At 41.7% G+C, this 25,791-nt stretch overlaps 1 protein-coding gene across 2 annotated transcripts in view; it reads right to left on the bottom strand.

The window, feature by feature from the left end:
- The window catches only part of LOC101164536 (cryptochrome-1), a 46,184-nt gene that overhangs the window by 8,726 nt on the left and 11,667 nt on the right, over positions 1–25,791 (bottom strand). For both annotated transcript variants that reach the window (XM_023956986.1, XM_023956987.1), the window contains exons 3-12: positions 16,646–16,754; positions 15,544–15,686; positions 15,184–15,368; positions 11,824–11,912; positions 10,863–11,003; positions 9,148–9,459; positions 7,473–7,624; positions 3,656–3,858; positions 2,004–2,120; positions 1,766–1,903 (exon numbers count right to left, since the gene is read on the bottom strand). In XM_023956986.1, coding sequence (XP_023812754.1) covers positions 1,766–1,903; positions 2,004–2,120; positions 3,656–3,858; positions 7,473–7,624; positions 9,148–9,459; positions 10,863–11,003; positions 11,824–11,912; positions 15,184–15,368; positions 15,544–15,686; positions 16,646–16,754 — 1,589 coding nt within the window. The remainder of the gene's footprint in view (positions 1–1,765; positions 1,904–2,003; positions 2,121–3,655; positions 3,859–7,472; positions 7,625–9,147; positions 9,460–10,862; positions 11,004–11,823; positions 11,913–15,183; positions 15,369–15,543; positions 15,687–16,645; positions 16,755–25,791) is intronic.

The following is a 25,791-nucleotide window of genomic DNA, read 5'->3' as shown; positions in this document are numbered from 1 at the left end:
CTGTGCATGAAGTGCATGAAGTTTTAAGGGCATTGGATCACAGAAAACCTCCTGGGCCAGACTTAATGGAGCCTCACTTTTTTAAACTGGCAGCAGATTTTATTGCAGAACCACTTACAATTCTTTTTAATCTTTCAATCAAAACTAAAGAAATTCCATCAGTTTGGAGATCAGCTTTTGTTTTGTCTTTATTAAAAGGAGGTGGTCCATCCGTGCTGACTAACTACAGGCCTATATCAAATGTATGTGTTTTATCCAAAATTCTGGAATCTTTAGCCTGTGACCAGTTGAAAGAGTTCCTTTACTCTAATAATATTATTTCTATATTTCAATCGGGTTTTAGAAAAAAGCACAGTACCAACACCGCTACTATTAAGGTGATAAATGACATTATTGTGGCACTTGATAAAAAACTGTACTGCGCATCCCTTTTTATAGATTTGTCAAAAGCTTTTGCCACAGTTGACCATGCTGTTTAAAAAAGCAGATTACTCAGCCTTGGATCATCAGTTGCGTGGTTCTCAAATGACCTGAATAACAGGGCCCAATGCATTAAACATGAAGGTGTCTGCTCTATATTTGTTACTGTCCACAGGGGGGTGCCACAGGGTTCAGTTCTGGGCCCCCTTCTATCTATTTTGTACATTAATGACTTGGGTGAAAATGTCTCTGATGCTAATCTACATTTTTTATGCTGATGACACAGTCATTTACTGTTATGGATCATCTCTTGCTCAGGCCATTGAAACCCTGCAGAAAGCTTTTGTTGCAGTACAGCCCTCACTTATTCGGTTAAAATTGGTTCTCAATGCTGACAAGACAAAACTAATGTTGTTTTCAAACTTAAAGAAGGTCCCTGAAACAATTCCATTGGTGTCCACCTTGGATGGAAATGTCATAGAGTTGGTTCATGAGTACAAGTACCTTGGCGTCTGGATTGATGACTCCCTCACCTTTAAACCTCACATAGAAAAACTAAAAAAAAAACAAAAAAAACTCAAACTTGAACTTGGCTTTTTCTTCCGTAACAAGTGTTTTTCTTTTGAAGTAAAAAAGCGTCTTGTCGCTGCAACTTTTTATCTGTGCTGGATTATGGTGATATTCTGTATATGAATGACTTATCTGCATGTTTCAAAAAGGTTGACACCATGTATCATGCTTCCCTGAGGTTCATTACCAACTGTAGATCCATGACGCATCATTGTGACTTGTAATCAATAGTACAATGCCTTTCTCTGGCCACTAGGAGGCAGGGACATTGGTACACTTTTATTTACAAGACCTTGCTTGGATTGCTGCCTCCCTACATTTGTTCTTTAATCACAAGAAGTGTGGAATCTTACTCAATAAGATCTAAAGACCAGATGTTGCTTTCTGTTCCATTTGCTCTGTTCCACAGAGCTGGGGAAAAAAGCCTTTGTCCACATTGCCCCTTTTGCTTGGAACATGCTGCAGAAAGACTGGAAACTAACTGAACTGCATGGTATCTTTAAATGTTTTTAAGAACCAGCTCAAAGCATCAGAGACTGAAACAATAATGTGCAACTGCTTTTTATGATGTATGTGGTTTTAATAATGTTTGTTTTTATGTATTTTTTGTATTGGAATGTGCTGCCTCTTGGCCAGGACTCCCTTGGAAAAGAGGTTTTTAATCTCAATGGGACTTTCCTGGTTAAATAAAGGATAAATAAATAAATAAATAAATAAATAAAGACACTCTAATTTTAGATATGTGAAAGGAAATCCATGTTATGTAATGGTTTACCATGCTGCAGCTGGCTTTGCTGCAGTCGTTGCTGTTGACCGAGACTATTGGGTCCAGTGCCTTCTTCACTGTCAGAGTTGAGGAGGATGCTTCCGTTGCCATTACCTGTTGCAACCGAGCTTCCTGACACTCCAGGCACTGAAAACAGAACAACCGGCCATGCAGGTATCAGAATGGGAACAGAAAAATTGTATATTGAAGAGGAAAATGGCTTCTGCAGGACTAAAACGTGACTTACAATGTGAGTTATTGTTGTTGTTGATGTTGTTGGTCCCTGGCTGCTGCTCTCCTGGGGAGTAGCTCATCATTCCTCCATTCCCGTTCCCATTGGTGGAAGGGACTGACGCCAAAAGTCCTGAAAAGCCAAAATGCTTTAATTTTTATCAACATTTGTAAATTTGCTATACGCAACTATTATATTACAGCAAAACTTAAATGACAGTGAAAATCACTAAATTGGTGTTGCTCCATTGTTGCACTACGACTGACCAAGATCATATAAAGCCCTAACCTAAAGTGGTCCCTAACCTCCAGTACCAGTCTGTGGGACAGTTGGTACCGGGCCGCAGAGAAAAATATCATGACCTACATTTTCTTAGTTTTATTTATAAGTTAACAAAAAGCAAACATATTTGGAAAGTTTCTTTTAGCAAAAGAGCCTCTGACTTCAAAGAAAATAAAAATCTGCATTTAACAAACAAAAATCACTAAACGCCCTTACACACCGGGACGAATATTCGCCAGGCGTTATTCGCCAGCGTTTTTCGCCACGTCTTTTGTGTTCACACCCAGGCGATTTTCGCTGACGATGAGCCGAGCGAACATGCAATTTCATTCCCTGACATTAGATGGCGCTTAATGTAAAACAGAAATACTCCTGTACACAAGGTGGCGCTGCGCAACTTTACGATTCTTAAAGTCGCTTTTCCTTCAGAAGAAGAGAGCAAGTATTTACGCGCTTGTCAGAATCATACAAAGAAAACATGAATATTTCAAGCACCAGTTGCTCCAACTGGTGCTTGGTTCGGGGATATTTTAGAATGTCCGTCATTATTTCTTTGCGGCAGTGTAGACACTACTTGGCGTCTATCTTCTTCGCCGGTATGTGTGCTCAGCAAGGCAGTTTTGTGTTTGAGCGCCCCCAAGTTGTGTTTTACTGTAACTTCAGAAGCTCCAGACACGTGTGCAAAAGCGGCGTTCTCATTGGTCGAATAGATTTCGACGCGATGCGTCGAAAAAAAAAAACGAACCCGAGGCGTTTTTTTTTTTGACGCTTTGGCGCGTGGCGTTTTTTCGCGTCGGTGTGCACACTCTCATTGGTGCCCTTTGTTTAGTCACGAGGCGTTAAACGTCGGAGAAATTCGTAAGATTTTACACTACATCTTTATTTATTGCAACAGTTGTTCCCACAGACCATAATAATAACGCACACCATTCAGCAACCCACTGTCTAATGTTATAAAGATGCTGCTAATAAAGTAATTCAAACTGTGGATTCAAATGTATTATTAGATTTAGAATATATAGTTGTATTTTCTTTTTTATCTGCTTGCATCTTCAAAGTCAGACAAAGCTGAAGTTGGCGTCTGATTTTTCAGCTTCCACTTTGACAGTTATGGATTTACCATTTCCATGCTTCCTACACAAAATCTAGTGTTTGAATAAAGGTTAAAGCAGCTGCAGATATTTTACAGAGGATGAAGATGAAGTTTGTTCTTTAAAAGTAGAAATAGAAAAAGAAACTGGAGGAGGAAAAATAAATCAATCTGAAGCCCACTTCAGCCTTGTGCAGACCGGTCCATAAAAACACTGTCTGACATTAAACTGGTCCATGGCCTGAAAAAGGTTGAGAACCAATATTTCAAACAGCATCACAGGTTCATCTCTTACCAAGTCCCCTGTATCGGCTGAGCTGCTGGTAGATCTGCTTCATCCTCTCGATGTTGAGTCGACTGGCCTCAGCATGGTGCACCATGGGCTTTGGGTAATGGACGCCGATTATGCACTTGGCCGCCGCCTGCACGGACTCCGGGGCGTTCCATGGGTCGTAGATGAATTTGGCAGGGAAACCTCGGAGGATAGGTAAGTATCGTCTGAAAGCAGAGGAAAACATTAGATGCGCTTGCTTTTGTCAACTGTCAGAAAAACCTGAGCTTTGCAGACGTTCGAAATCTGAAACACCTTATTGCAACCATTTAAAAAATATGTTTTCTTAATAGCTGCATCTGTGTTTTGACATTTGACTTAGAGGTTAAGGTCGTATTTTGCGATGTAAATATCACTTTCAAATGAGTGTGTTTTCCAGTCTCTGAAAGGGATGACTGCATCTTTATAAAAAAACAGAATTGTGAAGTTTAGCAGCACGTGTGTGTAGTCGGTTACAAGCATGCTGTTTATGACCAAGTCATGCTTAGAGGTAAAAGTAGGTGCTACAAATGAGGGATACAAAAAAACCACAACACTGCACAGTATGGCAACAGTACATGAGAGTATGAGTACAAGAGGCTCCTTTGAAATTGGGCCATTTGGTGGACTATTGGAAAAACCTGGCACTGAAGTAAGTTACCATCGCAGTGCACAGCAGACAATTCAAAAAACAAGAGGCTGTGGTCCCAAACACCATTTACTCTAGGGCAGGTGTGACAGAGCCGCACTGCAGACCAAAAACCCTGATCCTCCAAGAAAAGCCAATGAAACGCTGAGTGCATCAAGGTAGAGAAGTCTCACAGTAGCGTGTCCCTGGGCTGCCGTGGATTTGCTCCGTGTGACAAAGAGAGGCCACCTACCTACTGCACTTGGTCCCAGCTTACCTAGTCCGAGGAGGGGAAACAGACAGGACAGAGGAGGGGGGCGAGTGGAACTGTGGGAAGCGGCTCAGTGCGGCGCTGAGAGGCACCGAGAAAAGGGTGGGGTGCGGCCGCGTGGGCCGACACGCACACGCATGACGGACGGCTCTCCGGTCGCTACTAGAGAGGCCGCGCTCCCGATTGGGCCCATGATGCTAGGAGACGTCTACTGTAACACGCGGTTAGAAAGCAGAGTGTGTTGATCCCACCCCACCCGCCCCACACCACCCCGGCCGGGCCAGGTGTACGGTGGAGAAGTTCTGCCGTTGACAACGCTGGGTTATTTCATTTTCAAATCCTGCTCTGGCTACTCTCAGGGCTTCTGATTTCCACCTGGCCCGCCGCAGCAGCAGCCAATCGGAAACAGACTCCCCCCATCCAACCACTGCAGGTAATATGAAATCTGAGCTTGTTCCGAGATCGTCTCCATACAAAAGTGAAGCTGGCAAACTGCTGACATGATGTTTTTGGCAATGGCAGAAGTCGTCCATTATACCCCGCAGCTCCAGGCACCCCCACCCTCCCTCCATCCCCCACGATCAGACAGCGGTGGACTGAGAAAAGAGCTCATGCCTGCTCCCCCTGTCCCCCAGACTGTGGTGGTTAACTTTTAAGTGGTCAGCGGGCCCAAAGCCCCCCCTGCTGACTGTCCTATCCCACAGCCACAGCGCCACACTCTGGGCTGGCCCACTAGGGAGCCCCCTCATTTCACCAAAAAGGACCACAACCCTTTTTCCAGGAAGTTCCGCGACCTGCCAGTGTGAAGCGGTCCTCCAGAAGACAGCAGGTGGCTTAGTGGGGAGGATGGGGGTGGTGGAGACATCCAAGTGGTGCAGATCTGGTTAGACACTGTTTTTTATGTGATGAGTTATTATGAATGTAGAGGCCAGGTAGCCCAGCAGTGTCTGATCACCTACATTCATCCAACTGCCTTTATTTTGTAATTGTGCACCTGTGAGCAGTTTTACACTTTATTCTGTTTGCCTACATTTCTGCATTTACTGTAACACTTTTTATTTCTATTTTTTGAATCACATTTTTAGGGTATATTAGCTAAAAATCATCCTTCAAATGTTGGGATCCCTGAGTAAATTTGGCTTTTTCTGGAAGAATCCTCATTTTTTGCATCACAATTTTATAATTGTTTATGACATCATTTAGCATTCTTTAATGTAATATACTTGCTGTTACTAATTTAGGATTTTTCATTTAATATTCCAAGTATTAACAGACGAAATGGCCTTATTATGTTGCTTTATTTTGCATCATACTTTACTCTATTCACAAAACTAGCGCTGAGGATTTTTTTTAACTAAATGCCAGGAGTTAATGTAACTTTTTCAGCATATTTTGAAACTTTTTGGCTCTTAAACCTTTGCAGCTAGTGCAACATGCAGTATTTACCTAGCTTTAGCAAATATCAACCTTTGACATCCTTTAATGCCTTCTGTAAGAGTTTACTAAACTTTTCTGCTCCTAAGATGTAATTTTTTAGGAGAAACATCTTCCTGGTATTTTTGTTGGATGTTCTTCCTGCTATTGGAGTGTGTGCTTGTGTGAGTGTAGAGGTATTTTAGCCACCCACTGCTCCAGGTCCACCTGAACCAACAGGGCTGCATTTACTTCAGCAGAGCACCACTGAACATTTCACAAAGGGCCGGATGAGGGGCTTTGCCCAGCGCCTGGACAATGGACCGGCTCGCGTGGCACAGCACAGGTAACGAGTACCAGCGCCAACCGTGCAACACTGCGATGGCAGAGCTACAGCTGGTCCAACGCCTCTCCTCACTACCCTCTGGGGAATGCTTCATAGCGCTCTACCCAACCAATGCAGGCGAGGCGTTTGCATTTCCCTACCAAGCGGTCAGAATCCCTTTTGACGAAATGAGACACTACCGAGTCACAAACCTTCCCAGAGGGTGCTGCTGGGGCGCGAGCAAGTCCCGTCCCTCAGGGTTGCACAGATAAATAAGGAACAAACGGCCACCGATTTCTCAACTCGATGCCCGACTGCCACCCAGGTGCAGCCCCGGCCGGAAGCCCGGGCTGCACCTGGGTGGGAGTGGCGTGAGAACAGCCAATCACCTTAAAAGCAATCAGCTACAATCCACAAAGGGGAGAGGGATAGGTGAACTTTTCCCCCAACCCCCCCAAAGAAACAGATGAGCCAAAACACAAAGACAAAGCCACATTCAGAAAATGATTTCATCTGCACGTCTGCAGTAAAGGTCATTCGTCAAAACAATTACACACTTAAAGATGCGTGTGTACTCACAAACATTCACAAAGAACTTTAAAAAAGAAATGCAAAGAAGAACAAGGCGAACATTAAAGTTAATGCAAACGGAAGACCTGATTCCAAAAACTAAAGTACGGAAGTGGTAAGCAACAGATGGCAACAAAAAAGAAAAACATTAAAAAAAATGAAGGGAGAAGTTGTTGGATGCTTTTTTTTTTCATCCACTTACCAAGAAATCTGGAGGTGCCCTTTCTTCCCTCCATCTCTCTCTCTTTTCAGCTGCTAGATTAAACATGAAGACTCATATAGGCCTTTTGTGAATGATGTGGACCTCTGAGTGAAGGAGGGATGTTCATAACTGTGCAATAAATGTGCGGCACTCAAAGTGTGCCTACAGTACCTTCATGAAAACAGAATCCATGGTTTATATTTTGGATAAAGATGTTTTTTTTTACTTAAAGCTTACCTCTAAAAACCATGCTTTGAGAGTCCTTAAAATTCTGCTTTGCCTATACCTCCGGTCTGTTTCTAAATGTGTGTGGTACAGAGCGACAGAGGGAAGAAGGGCGCCGTCCAGGCTTGGAGGTGGTCGCCAATGGGCGATGCCAGGAGAAGCACCCACCTGATGAAGTCCCCGTTGGGGTCGGTGCGCCGGCCGAAGCCCACGGGGCAGTAGCAATGGAAAAACTGCTGGAAAAATGAACTGCAGGAAAGCCACATCCAGCTGCCTGCGTTCACGCTCCAGTCTGCATCCAGAAGTAACTCTTCAAATACCTGCAAGAGCAGAGCGTGGATGAGAACTTGTTTCAGAAGGTTTTTCAGCTTCCAGTTTACCCTTTAAAGTCCCAATCCGATCATCTTTTCATCTATTTTTAAAGTGTTACCAATGGTCTTTTTGTTACAATTATGCTGTTTTTAGCCCCAAAAAAAGGTGTAGTCTACTAGGACATAGTTTCTTCAGAGCAGCAGTAGTTCAGTAGAATTTTGCCTTTGAATTAAGGGCGGGCTTGCACGCTTACACGCTCTCCCCCGCCGGCTTACAGACCGTCAAGCCCCAATCTGACATTATCAGTGCAACAAAAATGGTTAGCAATATTGGAGCTATCCAGCTCTACAGTTTAGATCTAGAGCTGGAAGCTCAGAGATGGGAAGCAAAGACGTTCATGGATCTATTTGTGCATCAGAATAGAGCAGAGCAGGGAGTCCGGCCCGCCCAGCGTGTTTTCTACATGACAAACATGCTCTTTTTTAAACGGCATTTGTTCATGTGCTACTGAATCACAATAATAAAGAAATACTAAGAAATGCAATTTTGAACATACTTTTCTTTATACAATGCAATAAGAGCATGAAAAAAAACACCCTTTTCATTGGAGGGGGTCTTTAACACTGCAGTTTTAGCTCCCGTGTTAACTCTTCAACAGTTTACGCAATTAACGTATATACTGCAGATTCTGAAGCAAAGAAAAGCAACTTTGCGCTGACATGCAACACTTTACCTTGGTAATGTGTTGTCTGTAGGTGCAAAGCCGGTATAAATAGCCACGTCAGGATCAATGGATTCCCGTTGATCGCGTAAACGGTCAGAGTTAGGGTATGTCAAAGAGACCGTGTTCTTTAAGTGTCGCCAGCAACATCTCTGGTATTAAAGGGTTAAGGTTCTCTGGTTCAAAGGCTCAACTCACATATAAAAACGCTGCATCAGTTTTCTGACATTTACTTCTGACCATTATTAGCTAACTGTCATGGTTTTAATATCATCCATCCGTTTCATATTAAAACCATCCGCGACCATAAGCGGTTTTGGCCTAACTCCACGGGTTAGATGACATTTGTGTCAGGTTTGTTGGTGTTGTGTGACTTTTCTGCTGCTCTCACCTCATCCCACTTTCAGATCTGCTCCAATCATTATCATTCTTCTGATTAGACGATAAAGTCATAAAAAAGGGGATTTGAAACTAAACATCTTATTTCAACAGTTAATAGGTAAAACACTATTGTTCCCCTCCTTTAATCTAAGCTTGTAAAGAAAAACAGAAGCCTATTTTCCATCGCCCCAGCCTGATCTGCACACTCTTTACAAAAACAAACAAAAAAAACTAAATGCTTGCAGCAAAAAGACCGTGCCAGAATTTGTCATCATGCTGTGTCTGTACAGTTTCAAATGGAAATTCAAATATAAACAATGTATATGTGAAAATAAATGTTTTACAACAGTTTAGTCCACAACTTCCTGTTCTTTGTTGAGCTTTCATCTTTGAATCAAACTAAAGTCTAGCCTCATGCTGCATCCTGACCTTCATTCCTTCCTCCCAGCTGATCCACAGGTCCCCTCTGGTGAGGAAGCAGGCCACGGCGTGTCTGGCGAGATGATGGATCCAGCCCTCCTGTCTCAGCTGACTCATGATGGCGTCTATCCAGGGGAAGCCCGTCCTAGCCTCCGCCCACTTGGCGAGCGCCTCAGGGTTTTTGTCCCAAGGGATGCGAACACAGATGGGGTTTCCTTCCATCTTGTCGAAGCGTGGATTGTTGGTCGCTGCGGTGTAGAAGAACTCCCGCCACAGTAACTGGCCGTACAGGGAGAGTGGAGGAGAGCTGTTCTTTTTTACCTGAGAGCAAAACAACAGAAAGAACTTTTAGGAAAACAGTGGCAGGAAGTGTTCAGAAAAAGGAATTTGGTCTAAACAGCTAGAAATGTTTACTTGCATCAAACAGCAGAAGGACATAAACAAAATGATGTTTAACACCTGATAGGTTTCCAAAAATTTAAGGAAAATAGCAGCTTTCAGTTTTCTACCAACACGTGAAGTTTCCTGTTTGGAGACTGAAAGTGAAGTGTAAAACATGAAGAATAACACAAAAAAGTCTAACAGTGAGCAAGTTTCTACTGATTGTTCTCCTACTTGAAGATGATTGAAGTGAATGAGTTAAAGGCCAGTTCAGTGCTGCAAAAAAACCCACAAAATTAAAAAAAAACTACTTTTACCAATTTTAATTGTTTTCCAATATCCCATCTAAATGAGTTTATTTGAGTGAGGTTTTTGAATTTTCCAGCTTTGAGCTTCATATTTGACTGAAATCAAAGTAACATCCAGACGAGCTTCTTCTTCTGAGTCCCTTTGGAACAAAAACGTCTGGCTTCCAAAAAAGTGAGCGGCTGCAGACGATAAACAGGCTCAAGAATTTCGGTCAAGCTGACTGAAAAATCACTCATATGTGAAACAGTTCCTTTAGAAACAGGTCAAATGTTCAAATATGAAAAAGAAACATTCACCAGAAATAATGTTGCGGATATGCAGAAGCTTACCAATAATTAATACTTCATTTATCCCACAATGGGGAAATCCTTCTCTGCATTTGACCCTTCCCCTGGGGGAGCAGTGAGCTGCAGCCTAGCCACGCTCAGGAGGCAGTAGCGTTAAGGGTCTTGCCTAAGGGCCCTCACTGAGTGATGTTAATTGCTCGCCATTGATATGATAATTGACCCAGTTACCATTATTTATCCCCCTCTGGGAATCAAACCCTGGATTCCTGCGTGGTAGCCTCTCACCTTACCAACCGAGCTACTTGATTTGAATTGAAATCAAGACATGGAAAACATTACTTCTCTTTTAAACGCGTTTAAACTGAAGCATTTCTGAGGTGATGTTAGCAAATATTTACACTTAATTAAATGAAACCAGATTAGGGCTTAAGGCTATTTGTTTAGAAGACAAAAAAAGATTTTTTTAACAAACATTTTCGTACTTTGAAGATATAAATGATTAAAAAAATGACCCCAAAAAAAACACATGAAATTAAATAATCATTAAAACTTTACTCTTTTAACAACGATTAAATTCATATCATAATTTGCGGTTACCGATCCGATTCATAGTCAGTATTGGTTCATGTTGAACAATCCGATTCACAGACCTAAAGTAAACCTAAAACTCAATTTATAGGTCTGAAACGCTGAAGTGGACCATGACTAATACTTGATGCTACGCAGTGGCGTTGCGGACGAGCTCACCTTGCGGTAGAGGTCAGTGAGCTTGAAGTAGAAAAGGCGACAGGAGAGGCAGCCGAAGCGCAGGTAAGGGCTGAGGCCCGTGGGGCTGGCCAGCAGAGAGTTGGCGTTCATTCTCGGGCGCTCAAAATTAGCCACCCATGCCTGAGAGGGAAACAAGACAGAAACACTGTGAGGAGGAGCAGCACAAGGAAACAAACACATGATGCTGTCATTTTCTATAACATTTACTTTATCCCCTTTGCTTACTGGATTTTTTATTTTAAATTTAAATCTTACCTATATATACCTATATAACATTGCATTGTTTAAATGCGTTCTTTAAACACTCTCCGCTCTAGTGTGTTGATGCTACTCCTATTTCTCTAAAAGTGGAAGCAGATTTTCTTTTTCCCTCCATATCCAGAGGGGTGTTTGTAAAATGAGAGTGATGCAGAAAAGAGAAACAAGCAAATAGTAGATTTCTGATTTAAACCTCTGCTGCACGTAAGGTAACTGTAAATCTAGAATGCTGATGTACAACGACAAGTAAGAGTCAAATGTTTAGGGCCAGCAGGCTTTGTTTGCAGGGTTTGATTGTTGCCCTCATCTGCAGAAGCTCCAGAACCTTTCTCTACAACATTTACAACTCTAAAGATACTGTTAAATGTTGAACATGCTGCAATTTCCATGTTTCCACTCGTTTTCCTGTGCTACAGTAATCTGTTGTCATTTGTTGAGATGAAGACTTTCCTCTGATAGTTCTGGAGATTATCCGCAAATAAAACAAAGGATAAAAAAAAAAAAAAACCTGATCTGGATGTCCTGTAGTAAGAACTTTGCGTGCAACCCAAGAGTTGACATTGTGACATTTGCTCCAAAAATAGATTCAAATGAATTTCATAGAGTTGGAATCTTTCATTAGTTCTTTGAAAGTTTGCAGACTGTTCTTTGGAAACTTCCAAACAGAAGGCGTAGTGCTCACCTTCCTCTCCAGATGGCGCTCTATCCTGGTCAGAGCCTCAGTCTCTCCTCCTGGCCACACGGCTGACGGCAGACCCTCTGTGTCGAAGCCTGAAAACATTCACCTTCATCATCATCTTCATACTGGGATATATATAATGGGATGGGTCAGTTTATCTGAATGAAGACTCAGATTCCCCTCTGTGGCTGTAGGGGGCGCTGCTGTCTGGATTTCTGAACGGAAACTGAACATGTGGACGGATAAGAAGCTCAGCCTGAAGTTCACAGCAGTCGTCTGCATTGGCATCTTAAGAGTAGAAGGCTTAGAGGGATCACTGGCTTTCTACGGAAGTTGCATGTGTGAGGGAGATATTTGAGGTCGGCGTCCTCAGCTGCAGCTGCCAGAGGTCAGAGCGCCAATTCCACATAAAAAAACGGGAGTGAGGTATTGGGGGGGGCTGCCTCAGCCGAATCAGATCACCTCTGTTTACCCCCTTGTTTTACACTCTAACAGTCAGATGTTCCTGATAAAGAAATGTCCCTCTGATAGTTTAGACTAAAATGAGGTTCTATTCCTGGAACCATGAAGGCTTTTGTGTTGCTAAAGGGATCAGTAAGAAAAGAACCAGACGGATTCTATGTCTCATATGTAAACGTGAAAACGTGCAGGCCTTTTTCAAATCGTTGTGCTACTTACAGTATCTCTAAATAATACAATAGCTGGTTGGTCCCATCTGCTATGATTCGTTAACCTCTTTGAACAAACATAGTCGCAGGACTCTAGACAGTTGAGCAGAATAAATGACTGAAGTAATACATCCCAAAATGTGATGTTCAACACCTTTGCCTACAGCAATTGAGACACAGATTTTCTGCAGCCTTGAAAAATGTTAGCAGCTCTCTCATTTTTGTTACTTTTTATGTTCAAATACATTTACATTTTGCTACATTTTGCTTTGAGAAAATATGCCGTGAATAAAAAAGAATCCATTTTATTTTAAAGTAAAAATCAATAAAATCGAACAGACGTGTGGATTGAACTTGATTTAGGACAAATTGATTAGACATTGAATAACTTATCATGACACGTGTGTGTGTGTGTGTGTGTGTGTGTAAACCAGCGTATCAGAGACAGACCACAGCCCATCTGTTTGACAGAAACAGGTTGCCAGGTCCAACTAAAAAAGCAGCAGTCTGAATACTAGATTTTATTTAAACTGCAAAAACTCAGGTCAAATCATTTCACACCAACTTGACACAGAGTCACTGTATGCCTTTAATTTAATGTTTAAGTTAAAACAAAGTTAAAACAAAAAGCATCTATGTGAGCTGTGTTATTCATCACCGGGCTTTATCTCAAAGGTCAAGAGCTTTTTTTAATTAGACGAATGTCATGTGGTGAAAAACTGCGTTTTCCTTCACTGCTGTTAAATTTAGGATTCATGACTTCTCCAACTATAGACACATTTCTATTCATCTTATCTGATTGCAGCTGTAATTGATGCAGTCTAATAAGAAAGACCTCCTTTCCAGACTGTGTAATTTTAATCTGAGGTCATTTCATTTTTACCTCTGATAAAATGAGATCCTTTGGAAGACCAGAAAAATCCAGAGTGTCATTTGGAATTAACAGGATCACCAAAAACATTCACAGAAATCTTTTGCTTTTATATTACAATCTCAGGACTTGAAACACAAACAAATAGGTAACGTGAAGCACTTACAACTTGTGCTCCATAGGGGGCAGTATTGTTTAAAACAAACAATGACCGGGACGTCACAGGATGTAATGTTTTTCTCCAAAAAGCCTCATGCTCTCCTGCTTTGGGTTAGTCTGCCTGCCTCCACATGGTCATTGAACCGCAGCAGAGTTTACGTGCAAAACCTTTGTTTTTTAGACGAATCATCCGATGAAACCAGTGTAGTCCAACGCCGTCCAAATACTGTAATGCGGGGGCGGAGTTACCTCTGATCTTTAAATACCTCCCAGCTTAATGAACATGCTTCACACGTGCCAGAGGCAGGTGGGTTTAAGCCTGTAACCGTATGAATGAACTGTGGAAGTCTGTGAATGGAAACAGACATCTGGAGAGAAGCTGTAAGAACTTAACCTAATCAGAGAAGCTAAACCTCCAGAAGAAACAAACACAATCAATTAGAAATAGTTTTTTTTTGTCAATTCATTCTCATGGGAGACACCTAAAATGATGTCATAAAATAATTAAAGCAAATTTCTTTTACCTGTTTTTTATTTACTTATGGGACAGGATTATCCAGCGTTAAAAGTAGACCTGATCTGAGAAATTAGAGAGCCGACAAAAGCTGCAAACAACTGCTCTCTTAAAGATCAGTCTTGTTCTCAATGTTCTTATGCGTCTGTTTCTGTCCAAGTCTACAAAACAGTTAAAGAAAACTGCTGCTGCGAGTGACAAAAGACTAAAAAAAGAAAAGTTCCCCAGATCTCAACTCAAACAAGGATGTTAATATACTTAAGGGGTGGTGACATTCATTCTCTTTAAAATAAAAGGTTTAAGTACACATTTAAAAATTTACCATTAAATTATACAACTATATAAGCAAATGCTCCAGGGTTTGGTTTCTTTTCCGCATATGGAATAACTGTAACATCACATGCAAAAGAAAATCCATATTCTTTACAAACTAGTTTAATAATAATAGAACATTATGTCAGACGACTGTTCAACTCAGAAGGAAGGTTAACGTCTTGCAGTGAATCCTTCCGGTCACTCCTAAGGAATTTGGAATTGTTATGGATGCTATTCCTGGAGGAGTCATAATGTTGTTTCACACTCTTCAACTTCATGGAGTAAAAAGAAAAGGTCCTGAAAATATTTCCTCACCAACAAACCCTGAGATGTTTGCTTCAAACTCTTCCACTGATGCTACCCAACAAAGTACCGCCTCCAAGAAGAAAAAACGCTGCAACATTCCTAAAGACCAAGAACCCAGACCCATTTTTTCTTAAAAAATAAATTAATGTGTATTTTACCAGAAACCAAGTGGACCACAGAATCCATTTCTGATATTTTTCTGTTAAGCTGTTGTCACCATGATGACTTATGGGTTTGCTTGTTTGGTTTTTTTAATGTATATTTAAAGATTAACAATAAGGAGAAAAAAAGCACACAAATTTTACAAATAGGAAGATATATCTATTGTCGCCAAATAAAGTTAATTTCTGAATCATCTGTAGATCTTTTTTGTCATCTAAGTTTAGAAATTGGACTCCATGTCCAATATGATCTTAGGTCTGTGATAAAAGGTTCTCTCCATGATTTGTTGTCACGTAAGGCTTTTAATAAATAAAGAAAGTTAGCCCTGGGTTCCTCCTCTCTGATTAAAAGTTTGTTCTTTTTCTTACCGAGCTCCTCCAGTGAGGGGACCCCATATTTTTCCCCATGGTCCTCAGAGACGGGGGTCACGCAGCAACCCATTAGTGTGTCCGACAGCGTCTCCACAGGCATCTCGGGGGGGTCCAGGCGGCTGATGAGGGTCTGGAAACGCTTGTAGGTGAGAGGAGGCTGACCGCCATTCAGCTCAATGATCCTGCAGGAACAAACATCACGCTTTAAAGACCGATGGAGATATTCTAAACAGAAATCCCTCATCCCCACCATCCCCTAAACCCCTACCATAGTTACAACATCCAAGACATTTGCCTCCAGAAAGGTCACTGGTTACTTCCTGGATTTCTCTCAGCTATCTTGACATGTGGACTTACTTGTCCAGGTCATAAAGGGTGTGAGATATCTTCACGATGACCTCCACCCCAGCTTCCATAGCTAGCTTCTTGATGGCAGCATCTCGCTCCTTCCCAAACGGCTCGGAATCGTACTCGAAGGTCAGCCGTGAGATCTTCCACTCCTGGGAGACAAGGTGGATTTGGTTAGAAAAGTTTCTGAAGTTTTGGATTTGAAAACGGCTCCGTTTATCATTTACAGATTTCCATCTAGAGATGAAAAGGTACAGTTCCTTTTTTATAGTATTTGAGAAGTGTTTAGATTGGGAAATATCACCAAACCATTCTCTGAGGAACTTTTGACATTCTGAAGCGTATTAATAAAATGAGTAAAACTAACTTTTAACCCTTGTGCTATCTTAGATGACCCCACCCTTACTTTGACGTGTTCTCCCTATCATGACAAAGGTGGATAGATTTCACGTAATCCATGGACACCAGTGAAGATCACAAATCATTGAAGAAAAAAGGTTCACAGCACTGTCTAGTGGGTCTAGATGACCCAACTCCCAATGGTAAAGTGCCTAGGATAGCACAAGGGTTAAATACAATTTTTTTATTTTTACATTAAATGAGGCAAAAACCAGGGTTAATGTTTGATAAATGATGTAGTCTGTATTTGTCAAACTGAGTTTACTGCTTCTTTTTCAGTGTCATCTCGTATTGAAGCAGCTCATTTTGCGTTTTTTGTGGTCCGTTTTATCCTGATGTTGTCTCGCCTGGACTTTGTGTTTCAGCTGCAGTTCTGTGTTCTCCTGAGAACTCCCACTTCCCTTCTCAGACCTTTGTCTCATCTGTGCTGATTTTCCCAGCACCTGTTCATTGTCTGCTTTTGTTAGCGTCTAAATGAAAAACACAAAGACCTTCATCATGATTTGGCATTTTGAAACTATTTTCCTCTTTTTCATTTCTGACAGCCGGTGCTTTGTTTTGATAATTGATTTGGTTCTATAACATTTATCTGGCTGTTATGAAAGTTTGCTGCATTTGTGAGGTCATCTCTATAGGCTGTGCTTTTTGGATCAATGACTTTGTGCACACAAAAGAATCCTTGTACGTTAAGAAGCAGAACTGCACGTGTTACCTTGAACAGCCGTGGAAACACGTTGGCTGGTTGGCCCCTGATGACAAAAAGGCGAGAGTTGAGCTTGCGAAGATTGGCGTCCAGATCCTCCAGACACTGAAGGAGAAACCTGAAGAAAAAGAGCGACGAGGGGAAGGACACACGTGAACCGGTGCTGCACGGTCAGGAATGCCGGCAGATTGGAGCGTTTTCTTTTATTGAAAAAGTGATTGTTTTTTGACTGATTGCTCTGAAAATCTTTTCCGACAAGCTTTCTGCAACAGATTCAGCTCCATCAATTTAAGATTCTAAATCCAAATCACACGTGTAATTCATGAAATAAAACTTTCTGTCTGAAATTTAAAGACAGGCAGTATTTCTTAGGTGTGAAAGTTGTTTGTGACGCAGATTTCCAAGCTTCCAATCACACCCTCGAAGGCTTCACAGGCTCTGACCCTCATACATGCCGACTCCACCCCCTAATTGTTACTATTTTTCTGGTCTGGCCTTAAAACTACAGGCCCACTCAAATGTAATTGTGAAATGTACCACAGCTTTTAAAGCAGAAACTGAAATTCTTTATAGTTTTTCAGTCCTTTTTTTTGTGTCGACTATATATTTCATAATTTATAATGCACAAAATGTTTCCATTATTATTGAAATCCAGGTTTAGCTCTCTGTAGGCGTTACAAAAGAAATCATATCAACAAAATAAGAAAAGCTTTGTCTGTTTCAAAACCTCTTTGGTCTGCTATTTTCTAATGATTTACAATCTTTTTGTATTAAACTAAATATTAAAAAAAAACCATGACTGACGCTTTAGAGCGTTAATGTCCTCAAAGTGTATTTTAATTATAAACAAGTATTCAAATAGTTTTTTCTTGATCACAAAAAAAAAAAAATTAGTGACCCGAACTTTGAAAAAAAGAAAAAGGTGGAACTTGCACTAGAAATTGCTTAAATTTTTTACAATAATAGTGTTTTATGTCTTCAAATTGGTATTAGAAAAACAATGTATTGATTTCATGAATCAATATAAAATCTTGTTAGTAGAGATTAGTTTAAGGAAAAGTAAAAATCAATATTGCAAACTCAGCTCTTATCGTAGAAGAGTTGATTACAGCGGTGTCATCCATCAGGTCAAACTCAGTCAAAGGTCAACAGCAAATTGTTTTTCCAGAAGAGCTTCAACAATGCATATCATGATCAGATCACCATGGTAATCCTCAACCCCTAGACTGTATGTCAAAACCATTCGCTTCCTCTTTGCCATGAGTGGGACAAAAACCGAAGTGAGGGAGCAACAGCCTATGACTTCAATTCATTTTATTTTACTGATCACTGCAGTAGTGCACGAATGATCACTGCAGTAGTGCACGAATGATCACTGCAGTAGTGCACGACTGATCACTGCAGTAGTGCACGACTGATCACTGCAGTAGTGCACGAATGATCACTGCAGTAGTGCACGACTGATCACTGCAGTAGTGCACGACTGATCACTGCAGTAGTGCACGACTGATCACTGCAGTAGTGCACGACTGATCACTGCAGTAGTGCACGACTGATCACTGCAGTAGTGCACGACTGATCACTGCAGTAGTGCACGACTGATCACTGCAGTAGTGCACGAATGATCACTGCAGTAGTGCACGACTGATCACTGCAGTAGTGCACGACTGATCACTGCAGTAGTGCACGACTGATCACTGCAGTAGTGCACGAATGATCACTGCAGTAGTGCACGAATGATCACTGCAGTAGTGCACGAATGATCACTGCAGTAGTGCACGAATGATCACTGCAGTAGTGCACGAATGATCACTGCAGTAGTGCACGAATGATCACTGCAGTAGTGCACGAATGATCACTGCAGTAGTGCACGAATGATCACTGCAGTAGTGCACGACTGATCACTGCAGTAGTGCACGACTGATCACTGCAGTAGTGCACGAATGATCACTGCAGTAGTGCACGAATGATCACTGCAGTAGTGCACGAATGATCACTGCAGTAGTGCACGAATGATCACTGCAGTAGTGCACGAATGATCACTGCAGTAGTGCACGAATGATCACTGCAGTAGTGCACGAATGATCACTGCAGTAGTGCACGACTGATCACTGCAGTAGTGCACGAATGATCACTGCAGTAGTGCACGAATGATCACTGCAGTAGTGCACGAATGATCACTGCAGTAGTGCACGAATGATCACTGCAGTAGTGCACGAATGATCACTGCAGTAGTGCACGACTGATCACTGCAGTAGTGCACGAATGATCACTGCAGTAGTGCACGAATGATCACTGCAGTAGTGCACGAATGATCACTGCAGTAGTGCACGAATGATCACTGCAGTAGTGCACGACTGATCACTGCAGTAGTGCACGAGCTCTTCCAGAAAACAACCTTTTTCCAGCCTCTGTCTAGAACCGCCTCTGAACAAGGAACACGTGGGAGCTGATTTTCTGGGAGAAACAAGGAGGAAACTTTCCATTCCTCCTTAAAGCGGGCGACCGTGGTGCAGCGGTAGGGCGGTCAACCCATGATCATAAGATTCGACTCCCGCCTTGCATGCCGAAGTGTCCTTGGGCAAGACACTGAACCCCACCTTAACTCTGGTGGTAGGCAGGCACCTGTGTTAGAATGTGGGTGTGACTGGGTGAATGGGTCTGTGACTGTAAAGTGCTTTGTCCTTGTAGGTAGAAAAGCGCTATATAAGTATATAAGTATACCCCATTTACAAAGCTGCTATGAAAATGAATCTAAGTGGAGCCATGTGAGTTTATTAACTAACCACCAAATGGAGAGCTACACAACCTGTCGGTGTCCTTTCACTTTAAGGTCATGTCACCATTTTGCGTATCATGCACGATGAAAGTAGGTAATAGAAGAATGTGCGTGGAAAAAGTGAGAAACCTTGTGGTTCTTTATGTAAAATTTTCACAAGTACAAATAAACCACACAAACAACACGTAAACTTGTGCTTCATTGAATTTCTTCACTTAAATGTGTGAGTGTGAGGCCCTGCAACTGTCTGCCGACCTGTACCCACTTTTGCCCAACAGTAGCTAGGCTTCAGCGACCCTGTGAACCTTAAAGCGGGTTCAGAAGATCGATGGATAGGAGAGGAAGAGTAAACTCTTTAAAAGGGCAATAAATCATTTGCCCCTGGGTTTAGAGGCCACTTGTTTAGGTAATTAACATGTATTATTCCCCTGCAGCAGGTAAAACTGCCTAACATCTGTCTAGACTACAGTGTCTGACCCGTTGTCCTAATCATGGGCATTCAGGCAGACAGTTTAGGCGCTGAGCACAGTCCGCAGCCTGCAGCTAACTTCTGTTCCCCCCCTGTCTAAGCCCCGATCATTCAACCAGAGTGGCCTCTCTCGCAGACAAAGCTGCACTTGCTCCCAATCCGCCTGCAGACATGCAGAGCAGAGGACGCTGAAGGACAAGTTCCTGATGCACTTTTATACTCTGCCTGTTCCCATGTGCTCCTTATTCAGCCACAGATCTTCAACAAATTTACCTTTCCCTAAAAGTAATTAATTATATTTATTTATATTCCAATACGTTCAGATGTTTTCTAACTAAAAATAACCCAAAACCTGACATCAAATCGGGCATTTTTACAGTTTTATTTTGTGTTTCAGATTCAACTGAGATGACCAACCCTGTTTTCTGAAATAACCATCCTCCTCAAGTCCTTGGTTGAAACATTTGCTTTTTAGGCACAGGTGCTGTCTGTTGGCTGTGTGCCGACAGAACAGATGGTTTGTGGCCAAACTGAATCAGGTTTTCAAAGTTATTCAGCACTTCAAGAGAAACCATGACTGTGATATTTTTTTCTAATTAAAGTTACTTGTAATAAAATCACTTTGGAAAGTTTCATCTGCCTGGAACTGAAAAACCTAAAGTTATGAGGAGATTTTAGGGTAGGATTTAAAAGAGAAAAGATAAATAAATTAGGGTATATCATTTTTTTTAAACAAAAACTAAAAATACTGCATGGTGGCACAGTGGTTAGCGCTCTTGCCTCACAGCAAAAAGGCCCCTGGTTCAAGTCCTGGCTGGGGGACTTGAAACAGAACACCAATGGGGGACCTTCCTGTGTAGAGTTTGCATGTTTTCTCCGGGGTTTCCAGCTTCTTCCCACCGTCCAAAAACATGCTTCATAGGTCAATTGGCAACTCTAAATTGTCCATAGGTGTGAGAGTGAATGGATGTGTGAAATGTGGCCCTGCAACAGACTGGTGACCTGTTCAGGGTCTTCCCTGCCTTAGCCCACCAGTGGCCAGGTTAGGCTCCAGCAGCCCCGTGACCCCGAAAGGGACAAAACGGAAGAAGATGAATGAATGAATGAATGAATGAATGAAAAACGAAAAAAAATAAGACAAGCTGAAGAATGTAAACAGTAATTAAAAAAATTTTTTTAGCGTGTGATAATTGTTGTATAGTCTAAGGTGAGAGTGGTTAAGTTTCAACAATCTAGCCCATTTCTGTGTAGCCTGATGTTAAGTAAACAAATGTTTTGTCTCTTCTTTTTATCTGTTTTTCTCAAGTCACTGTGTAGCTTGGGGTCAGCTTCTACACGTGAGATTACACGTGCATTCAGCTGATCTGCCATTGACATGAATGCATTTCCACATGTGCATCTTACTGTGCTGAAGTCTAATGTTTTTGCACGAGGCGGCCTGTTTGTGTGCTTGCACGTGCATGTATGTGTTTGTTTAATCCATAAAGGAGTGTTTTTGGTGAAGCTTGTGTGCTTTAGACCAAACTTCCGCATATCAGCGCACCAGTGTTTGCGTACTAAACACACAGATACACACTTCTTCCTCTGTTTCTTGGCTGCATGCCATATTTATGTGTATTTATAACGTATTTGTGTGTGTTTGTGTCCTGGTCACAGGGAAGTCCTTATATAACTGTTCCGGCCTACATCTATTATAGCGGACTCACTCAGCTTCTACATCACCATAACACAATCTCTTAGCCTAGTAACCTCATTCCTGCATGAAACACACACACACACACACACATGCGCACACAAATTTACACACTTTGTGTTTCTATGAGCGCAGGCGGCACAGTGACGTAACTGCATTTGGCTGTGAATGAGGAGATCTTTAACCATATACAAAAAAAGAGAAACCCAATAATGTACTGCTTTAAAAGTTTCCGTTGGTTTTCTTGTTAAGCGGGTACAGACTTATCAGGGTCACCTCTGGAACTAAAACCTGGATTTAAAATCACAAGTTTACACTCTGAACAAGGGGCACACTGTCTGCTGTTGATGCATAAAACCGTTTTCTGACAAGATCAACGTTTTGACTCCCACTCAATGTCTACATCAGAATGAGTAAACCAGAGTACCTACGAGGGGAATTTGAGTACATATGAAAGCGGGTCAGAGATAAGTCCAAGCACACGGGAAAAAGAACACGCCTCTATCAATGGGGCATAATAGCAATTAATTAATTAACACTCGACAGGTGAGGCAGGGGCTGCACGGTGGCGCAGTGGTTAGCGCTCTTGCCTCACAGCAAGAAGGCCCCCGGTTCAAGTCCCGGCTGGGGGACATGAAAAACACAACATCAATGGGGGACCTTTCTGTGTGGAGTTTGCATGTTCTCCCCGTGCATGCGTGGGTTCTCTCCGGGGTCTCCGGCTTCCTCCCACCATCCAAAAACATGCTTCATAGGTTAATTGGCAACTCAAAATTGACCATAGGTGTGAGTGCGGGAGTGAATGGGTGTGTGAGTGAGGACATTCTACCCTGCAACAAACTGGCGACTTGTTCAGGGTGTCCCCCCTGCCTTCGCCCACAAGTAGCCAGGATAGGCTCCGGCAGCCCCGTGACCCCGAAAGGGATAAAGCGGCATAGAAAATGAATGATGAATGAAAAGGTGAGGCAGGGTCACCTGTCAAGTGTAACTCAAAAGTCGCCCTCTGGGTCGTGCACACTCGTGCAGATACTGGGTGTCTGTGGCATTTGTGTTGTCATCCAGTGTAGCGATGGCCAAGAAACGCTCATTCGATTTTGAGTTGAAACTTTCCGCGGTGGCATACGCCAAGGACCTTTCTGGTGAGGAATCTGTACAACATTTAGGGATGGATCCTAGACGTTGCAGAAAATGCCGCAAGCAGATGGTTAATATACTGAAAAGATACTGCAGAAAGACGAATTAGAAAACTGGTTAGAACATGGAGCATTGAGCAAAGCCAGAAAGCTGCACATGTATCCAGAAAAAATGATCCGAATAAAAGCAAAGAAGATTTTTGATGCGGGGGTTGATTCTTCAAAAGAGAAAAGAAACGTTCACAGCCAGTACTAATTTGAACATAATACAATGTTCTCATCATTTCGATAAATCCTCAAATGTTTATCTGGTGGCGTTGTCTGCATTTTGTGATAGAATTTCACAGCAAAATGAACCTGTGAGCCAATACCGTTCTGTCTGTGATTGAAGAAACGCTGAGGTTACCAATGGCAGTTATCCAGAATGCACAGTCATCCTTGCATTCACATACATCTTAAAAGTTTGGATGTTGTTTTCATGGGAGAAATGCAGAAACGCTGCCGAGGTTGACTCTAGGATGATGTCATGGGGGGTACCCACAAGTAGCGAAAGGCGACTCGTTTTACTTCAGAGTAGAAGAAGGATTAAAAAAAAATAACTCTTATTTTCAGAATTTATTTTTTCCTTTAGTATGCCAAAGATAATATATTATCATATATATGGATGTTGTTTACTCTGAAAGTCATAAGAAAAGCGTGGTATAGGCCCTTTGAGTTTACAATACAGTAGGGCAAAAAAGTATTGAGTCAACCACCAATTGAACAAGTTCTCCCACTTAAAAAGAAGAGAAAGATCTATAATTTGCATCATAGGTAGACTTGAACTATGGGAGACAAAATGAGAAAAAAAAAATCCAGATAAATCACTTTGTCTGATTTTTAAAGAATATATTTGTAAATTATGGTGGAAAATAAGAATTTGGTCAATAACAAAAGTTCAACTAAATACTTTGTTATATACCATTTGTTGGCCATGGCAGCAGTGAAATATTTTGTGTAAGTCTTCCCAATGTTTTCACAAACTGTTGCTGGTATTTTTGGCCCATTCCTCCATGCATATCTCCTCTAGAGGAGTCATGCTTTGGGGCTGTTGCTGGGCAACACAGACTTTCAACTCCCTCCAAAGGTTTTCTATGGGGTCGAGATCTGGAGACTGGCTAGGCCACTCCAGGACCTTGAAATGCTTCTCATGAAGCCACTCCTCCGTTACCTGAGTAGTGTGTTTGGGATTGTTGTCATGCTGAAAGACCCAGCCACATTTCATCTTCAATGCCCTTGCTGATGGAAGGAGGTTTTGACTCAGAATATGAAGATACATGGCCCCAATTATTCTTTCCTTTACATGGATCAGTCGTCCCTTTGCTGAAAAACAGCTTCAAAGCATGATGTTTCCACCCCCATGCTTTACAGTAGGTATGGCGCTTTTTTGGATTTAACTCAGCATTCGTTCTCCTCCAAACACGACGAGTAGAATTCTTAATAAAAAGTTCTGCTTTGGTTTCATCTGACCACAGGACATTTTTCCAATCCTCTTTTGGATCATCCAAATATTCTCTAGCAAACTTTAGACGGGCCTGCACATGTACTGGCTTTAGCAGGAGAACATGTCTGGCACTGCAGGGTTTGAGTCCCTGGTGGTGTAGTGTGTTACCAATGGTAGCCTTTGTTAGTTTGGTCCCAGCTCTCTGCAGGTCATTCACTAGGTCCTCGTGTGGTTCTGGGATTTTTGTGATCATTCTGACCCCACGGGGTGAGATCTTGCAGGGAGCCCCAGATGGAGGGAGATTTTCAGTGGTCTTGTGTGTCTTCTATTTCCTAATAATTGCTCCCACAGTTGATTTCTTCACACCAAGCTGCTTACCTATTGCAGATTCAGTCTTCCCAGCCTGGTGCAGGTCAACAATTTGGTTTCTGGTGTCCTAAGACAGCTCTTTGGTCTTTGCCATAGTGGAGTTTGGAGTGTGACTGTTTGAGGTTGTGGACAGATGTCTTTTATAGAGATAACCAGTTCAAACAGGAGCCATTAATACACGTAAACAAGTGGAGGACAGAGGATCCTCTTACAGAAGAAGTTACAAGTCTTTGAGGTATACCTGTGATGAAAATTACAGGCCTCTTTCATCTTTTTTTTTTAAAGTGGGAGAACTTGGTGGCTGACTAAATACTTTTTTGCCCCACTGTATACAGATAATATATGAAGTGTAAACTAGGCCTGCACAATTAATCGCAAATTTATCGTTATCGCGATCTCAAGCTGTGCAATATCCATGTCACAAAAGTCAGCGAAAATCGCAACAAATGGTAAACCTTAAATGTGCTAAAACAATCTTATGGCAACTTGAACTATTTAATGAATTGAATAAATCCATTTATGCATTTGACCAACCAAATGGAGCCCTTCACGATGTTGACCAATCGGATGGCCAACAAGACGTTGCCCTCCTGATTAGACGAGGGTCATTTGGAGAATAATTGAAAGTATTTTGACTCTTATTTAAATTAAACTTTTGCAGTGAAATGAAAATGCTTTTGTTGTTTATGCTATTTGTTCATTTATCGCAAGTTATATCACCATCGCAATATAGATCACTAATATCGCATATCGCGTGTTTTCCTCATATCGTGCAGCCCTAGTGTAAACCTAAAGTATACTGCCTTACTTTTAGTCTAGACTTATTATACATGTATGCAATTAAATAGACTACGTTAATAAAGCTACGTTAATTAAGCTAATAAATTGTAGCTCTGGTCACAGATCCTCTGACCTAGCATCCTAAGGCAACAATGTAACAGTGCTTCAGCATTATTTAGTAAAGATGTCCTGGTGTACACGAACCCAAAGTGACTACTAGGTTACACTGAAGAATTCTTGGTTTTAATCCACAATGCTGGAAATGTAATTTTGCAATAGATCTATTTTTTTTGTCAGCTTTAAACTGAAGTGGGAGAACATACAAGTGAAAAAGTAAAGAGTAAAATTAAAGTACAGTTGATTTTTGACCATCACTTCTTAAATGTTGAGAACACAAAACTGAAGGTCTGGATTTTCTATGAGTCATTATTGTGGCAAAGAGACCAAAA

The sequence above is a fragment of the Oryzias latipes genome, chromosome 7 (assembly GCF_002234675.1).
Source record: "Oryzias latipes chromosome 7, ASM223467v1".
Classification (NCBI taxonomy): Eukaryota; Metazoa; Chordata; class Actinopteri; order Beloniformes; family Adrianichthyidae; genus Oryzias; species Oryzias latipes.
Note: the sequence above shows the minus strand (reverse complement) of the source record. Positions and strands in the feature narration are given on the sequence as shown.